General features: G+C 41.8%; 2 protein-coding genes across 2 annotated transcripts in view; one reads left to right on the plus strand and one right to left on the minus strand.

The window, feature by feature from the left end:
• The window catches only part of LOC118331759 (actin-binding LIM protein 3-like), a 19,301-nt gene extending 15,730 nt beyond the window's left edge, over nucleotides 1-3,571 (minus strand). The window contains exons 1-5 of the mRNA XM_035666830.1: nucleotides 3,568-3,571; nucleotides 3,218-3,276; nucleotides 2,175-2,255; nucleotides 938-1,099; nucleotides 654-683 (exon numbers count right to left, since the gene is read on the minus strand). Of these exons, the coding sequence (XP_035522723.1) occupies nucleotides 654-683; nucleotides 938-1,099; nucleotides 2,175-2,255; nucleotides 3,218-3,276; nucleotides 3,568-3,571 (336 nt within the window). The remainder of the gene's footprint in view (nucleotides 1-653; nucleotides 684-937; nucleotides 1,100-2,174; nucleotides 2,256-3,217; nucleotides 3,277-3,567) is intronic.
• Nucleotides 3,572-4,621: 1,050 nt separating this feature from the next.
• The window catches only part of LOC118331210, a gene marked incomplete at its 3' end in the record, with an annotated part of 5,697 nt that continues 4,010 nt past the window's right edge, over nucleotides 4,622-6,308 (plus strand). Inside the window, 1 exon segment of the mRNA XM_035666006.1 lies at nucleotides 4,622-6,308. Within this exon segment, the coding sequence (XP_035521899.1) occupies nucleotides 5,011-6,308 (1,298 nt within the window).

Genomic DNA, 6,308 nt, shown 5'->3' on the forward strand with positions numbered 1-6,308 from the left:
AAGGAGGAGGGATTTTCAACTTTTGGTAAAAAGTATGTTCTATTTTTTTTTGCTTTTTTTGGAATAAGATGAAGAAGATTGGTTTTTTAAAAAACCCTTTCAATTTATAATTATTAAAAATTTCCAATTATTTTTAACTATTACTATTTTTTTTTCAAAACTCATAAACCATTTTACAAGGATTTGAAATTTGGGCGCTTAATTTTATTTATTTACTTTGGCCTTTTAAACTGAAAAAAAATGCTTTTTTTCTTTGCAACTTTTTGCTTATTTTTTTGGCTGGGGCCCACAAGAATTATTATTGGCCATTTTGTACATAACTGCTGTTAAACTTTTTTATATTTTATTGTCTATCTCTTAGCATTAGTAAATGTCTTATCTGTTGCGAAATTGCATTGTATGTTTACTTTTAGTATAGGAAATGTCTTGTTTTATCTGTTGTGCCTGTGCACTTTATCTGTTAATATTTTCTGTTTGTATGTTATTTATCTCTTCATGAAGACAGTGCTTTACGTGGAACAGACTGCAAGTGTTTCCCACTTCAAAGACACTGTTCTTCCCTGCTCCTTGCAAACAGTAACTATCACATATAAAGTAAAGCTATGACTTTGGAGTAAAATATCTGGAGTAAGATTCTTGGGTGGAGTACTTACATGAGAGTACGGTGATAAGGACCCCAGTGACTGAATGAGAGAGAGAAAAATAAATATTTGTTATTGCTAGCCAACAAAACAAATTATTTATTCTCATTTATTCTCAGGGTGAGAGAGGGGGTGACATGCAGCAAAGGGCCACAGGTCGAATTCGAACCCTCAGCCGCTGCAGAAAGAACTCAGCCTTGGTACATGGGGCACCAGCTCTATGAGGTGAGCTCTCCAGGTGCCCCAGAATCACCTAATTCATATATATGTGTGTGTGTGTGTGTGTGTGTGTGTACCTGTCCACAGCTATATCGCTCCAGAGTGTCATCTGAGAGGTGTGTGTGTGCATGGTCGGCCTGATAAGGGATGATGTCAGGCTGCTGGATGTCATATATGGCTTTGACCCTGGGCAGAGCCGCCAGCTGTTTATAGTCCAAAACATCACCGTCAGTTTTAGACTGTGAGAAAGAGAGAGGCGGGTTGACAGAGAGAGAGGCAGAATGGAAACAGAGGCAAAAATAGGACATCTGACATAAATAGCAGTACAATTGCAGAACGTACAACAATAAACAATTAGCAAGAAAACAAATAAGCAGGCAACAGTGTGATAATATGAAATTTAGATAAAACTTTTTGATCTAGCCAGATAAGAAGAGATATAAATATTTATACTCTGAGATCCTCTCAATAGATTGTCCAGATTGTGTCAGTGCGGTAATATGCAAATTATTGTAGAGAATATAGAATATATAGTTAGTCTTGTTTGCATTCAGGACTAATTTCAATTTCCTTGGTAATCCCGTCCCACCAAATTAGGCTTTTTGTAGTATCTGTGGTGCAGACTGTGCAGTATCGGCGAAGGAATAAAGAACTGTAACATCCGCATAAAGAGGTTGCAGGATTTGTCCCGGCAACAAGTCTCCGCCATGAAACACTTGCTAGCTACCTGGTTTAAAACAAGCCGGTGCTAGCTAGCAGGAGATTCTACAACCGATAAAAATGCAGAAATCTGTGATTGTGAGCAAAGCCAGGAAAGTGTACGGTAGCCTCAGCTGAGCGACAGTAGAATTTGTTCATGCATAATAACAGGCAGTCTTTCCAGAAATAAGGCAAAAAAGCTCAGCAAATAAGTTTAAACAAACTGTATCATATGAACACAGACAAAGAAAGAATATGACTGACTGACTGACAGATGAGTTGGTTCAATTAAAATACTTGAAGGCTTGTTTAATGACAATTTTAATAGAGTGTAAGACCAGTCTCCCATAGAAAATAAAAGAGGTTCTTAAATTGACTGTAGAACCATAACTAAGGCTTAATTGTGCTGCAGACAGGCCAGTAGCAGGGGGACAGACAAGTGTTGAGACAAACAGACAAGAAAAGTCTGCTCAAAGACAGATAGGGTCGACAGAATGAGCTTTCAGGGACTCTTTGTGCTTCTGTCGCTGTCGATTATATTTTGATTGAAGCCTGTGACAGTGACAGCTGAGGGTGTAACCACACCATTGTTGGTGTAACCATGGTGATACTTACACAGATGAGCCGGTGGGGGGAGCCGAGGAGAGGAGAGGAGCCTGGAGAGGAAAGGGACGCCGTCTCAGAGGTACGTCTCAGCTGATAAGACCAAAATAAGAGCTCAACTTAATTTAAGTTTGTCTATAAAGCACTGAAGTTATCTACACAGAAAACGACCAGTTGACAGAATAAGTAATGTATAGTCATTTGAACACTAGAACTTCTTAAACTGAGTTGACACAAGTTTAATTGCGGCTGGTTCCCTTATTTATTTGAGTTTTCTAAACATTTACAGTGTAACTACAATGTATAACTGAAACTATTACATTCTAATCAAGTGTCATTGGGGTAGTAATTTTCAAAAGGAAGTTGACAATAACAAGGAGATAAGATAACCAATGACAGAAAGCCAGTCATAAACACACTGGCTAAGACCTTGAATTTGCGGTTTTTACATTATGTTAACTTAGGTGAGATGAGCAGTGCAAACATTTGACTATAAAAGAAGAGAAATGCAATTTTTCTTGTTCTTAATTAGCAGAATGTTTTATGTAGAAAGATGTAAAGAACATGTATTGTGTTATTTGCACTTTTATGGTACTGTAACTCTTTGCTCTGGCAGGCAGCCAGACTACCAAAGTGCAGTCTTTATAAATATTTCAAATAAAATGCTGTTTCAGACATAAAAAAAGAAAAAAAGGGACATTTTCAAGGGCTCTTTGGATAAGTTCCACCAAATAAAGATAAAAAAGATGTTCCCTTCCTTTCATAAATTACATGTAATGCTGTAAAATACGAAGAAAATGTGTCCAAAGCACTATATCTTATATTTAACAGTATTTTCTTAGTTAAGGGCAAGATTAAAAAGTAGTAGAGAGGGAGGTTGGTTTTAAAACAATGCTACATTTATCTGGAGGGCAACTTTGTTTTAGAACAATGTAGCTTGTAAACCAAGAATGAGAAATTTTCAGACACACAGAGACAAAGAGAAACACAGAGAGGACGTCAACAGAAATAGAGAGGGAGGGCAGGGAGTTGTGGATATTTTGAGTATCGCTCACCCTCAGTTTTCTCTCCAGCCTTGCTGCTTCTTTACACATCGGGTGCCAAACCTCTGAACCTACACAAGCACACAACGCACAATTTTAGTTCAGTTTACTTTGTTTACTGTGTGTGGGCAGCAGCCATACAGTTTTATGGCATCCTATCAAGAGTAGATCAGCCTCTCTCAAGTGCATCAACATCAATCAACAACACACACACACACACACACAGGAGGCTGTGGAGGCAGTTTGTCTGGTCTGAGGACAGAGGATGTAAGTCTTCTTGTCTCCCCACACAGATAAACAAAGAGGAACACAGAAAGAGAAAGAGAGAGAGAGAGAGAGAGAGAGAGAGAGAGAGAGTTTACCCATGTTAGCAGAGGGGCTCAAGGGATGGCACTGTCCACTTTGTTTCAGACTGAATAACTATAACACAGAGTGCCATGAAATTTTGTTCAGACATTTGTGGTTTATGAACAGTTATGGTTATTCCACTGACTTTGGAGAACCCCCAACTCCTTCTCTGGTGCCACAGTGAGGTGGATTTTTATGAAATGTCTCAATAACATTTGGCTGGTTCACCATTAAATTTGGTACGCACATTCATGTCCCCGTTATTGTAATATTTTTGGCAATCCTTTAAGCACCATTTCGCAGCCCAGTAGTTAGCAGGTTTCAGCCCTTAACTGAGCTTTGTATTTATTGCTAATTAATGTGTTAGTGTAGAACTTTCCAGCAGATGTAAATATTGCTTATTTATATTGTATTAAAAGGTGATTAGGTGTTATGATTTATTGTCCTGGGGTATTTGGGAAAATAAGTGTGACATTTACACCTTGTTCCAAATGCAGGCATATTTTATGTTATATTTCACATATTTTATAATCATACCAGGTACAGGGTTTGTTTATTATCATTCCTGGTCTCCAGGACTGTGTGTCTGTGTATGCACTTAATTAGTTCACAGTGCGCAGGTGGCTCCACTTTAAGTTTCATTCATTTAAATTTTTTATGGTCAGAGACTGGTACGCCTTGCCGGTGAAGTGGCTAAAACTAGCATTGCTAGTAATTCAAATCAAGCATTAATATCCCATGGAATGATTGGTATAAGGGTCATTGGGTTATTTCTGGGTTTTTGTGTTTAGTTTTCGTTGCAGGTTTTTACAACTAAACTAACGTCGCTAACTAACTACCATTTAAGGTCACTAATTATTCCCCCAAAGGGCTGACAGGCTAGCGTAGTTGTAGCAGTTAGCTACTAGTGTGTGGTGGGTGCTTAATTGTGTATGGTGTGCGCAATAAAAATCGATAAAAGTGACTTGAGTGTTATCCGCCTGTACCTGTTCCTTGGAACCCTTCAGAGGGGAGTTTTTAATTGAAGGCTATAAGCAGTAGTTTCAGTAAAAGTCTGGACAGTTGTAAACCGCCGTCGGAGCCGTGCCAGAGAGTACACGGACCCCGAGCGGAGGATAGCCATCGTTGACGACTGGCGCCGGGACCGGAGACCCGGAGCCTGGGAAGGAAGCGGCCGTCAATAACGCCACTACAACGGAGGAGCCGAAGCCAAGAGCTAACGGGGCCGTTGAATAACTTCCACAACCGTGAGTAGGGCTGTGTGGATAATAAAAGCTGCAGAGCTAATAAAGTGACTTTGTAAACAACGCCGCTACCAGCCATAGCAGCCGGCAAAAGACGTCTGTGTCGTTCGCGGACGAGTCATTTGTTTCGAACGAACCTTTCGAACGGATCTTTTGAACGAATCTTTTGCTAAAAGGTGATTCTAGTGATTCTGTTCACCTAAAGAAGACAAAATGACAGATGAGAAGCCAGATCTAGAGAGCTTAAAGCGGAGGCGCTCAAATGCGCAACGAAACTTTACAACACGAATAAACCGCCTTGATGTTAGTGCTGGCCGTTTACGTGAAGTTGAGTTGTCAGAAGAGTTAGCGAGATTGAAGGATGATTATGAAAAACTCCTCGATGTCAGTAATGAATATATCGACGCACAGAGCCAGATAGACCCTACAGGTGACGACAGTGAGTCGCGGGATGCCCTGGCGAGGAGGGATGCCAGTGAGCAAAGGTTCCTTGAAACTGAGAGCAAGATCATGGAAATACTGTGGTCCAAGTATGCAGCGCCGGACATAGACACTCTTGTAACACAGTTCAAGTGTGCTTTTGATCAGGCTGAGGCGCTCGGGAAAGGTAAAGTGGTGCCATGGACGCAGCAAGGGGTCGAACGTGGTAAACTGGATAGGAAACTCCATGAACTCAGAGAGGCTTTGTACACATGGAGAGACTATCGGCCGCATGGAAAGGACAAGTGGACGCTCCATTTATCATTGAGAGAGGACAAGGAGCAACTGATGGATGATTGGACATGCCGACGTGAAAACGAGGTTATGATGAGGAACAGTACAGAACAAAATGACGATGGCGACAGTGACAGAAGTGAGGAGGAAGAGGATAAAGATGTGGGGGGTGATGACGCGGTCGGCGGGCCTGTCGCAACAGTTAGCGACAGCCTCACAGCTGCAGATGACATCACTTTTACCCAACCAGTAACCCTTCCTATTGCTACTCTACCTGTTAACTCCCAGCCTGCTGTTGTCAATCCGCCCGTTGATGGGCAGGGAACTGTATATGTTACGAGCTCTCCTTCATTCATGTCCACTGATGGAGCAAATATCACTACCTGCGCTGCTCAAGGTGCTACTGTCACTAGCCGACCTCAGAGCAGGTATGTAGCAGTTGCCACACACAGCACTCCCCAACAGACATTACAGCCCACCCTACAGTCACGACAGTCCGATAGTGGACTTGGTGTCAGTTTCGCCCTACCTCCAAACCTTGCCAGCACACCACAACTACTGAGTGTTCGGGCCGCTCCACCCGTCGATCTCAGCATGGGACAAGGTAGTAGCATGCCATATAGTGGCTCTGGTGTGTACGCCGGTGGGGATAACAGCTCTCAATGGGCCCGACCTAAAATAAAGCTCACACCCATAAGTTTGCCTAAGTTCTCCGGGGACAGAAGGGACTATTGGCGCTGGAAGGCTGAATGGGAGAGTATCCAGCTGCAAGCGGAGCCTACGGGGTCAAGGGAGTG

The sequence above is a fragment of the Morone saxatilis genome, unplaced genomic scaffold (genome assembly GCF_004916995.1).
Source record: "Morone saxatilis isolate NCDOM2014 unplaced genomic scaffold, NCSU_SB_2.0 Contig20, whole genome shotgun sequence".
NCBI classification, from domain to species: Eukaryota; Metazoa; Chordata; class Actinopteri; family Moronidae; genus Morone; species Morone saxatilis.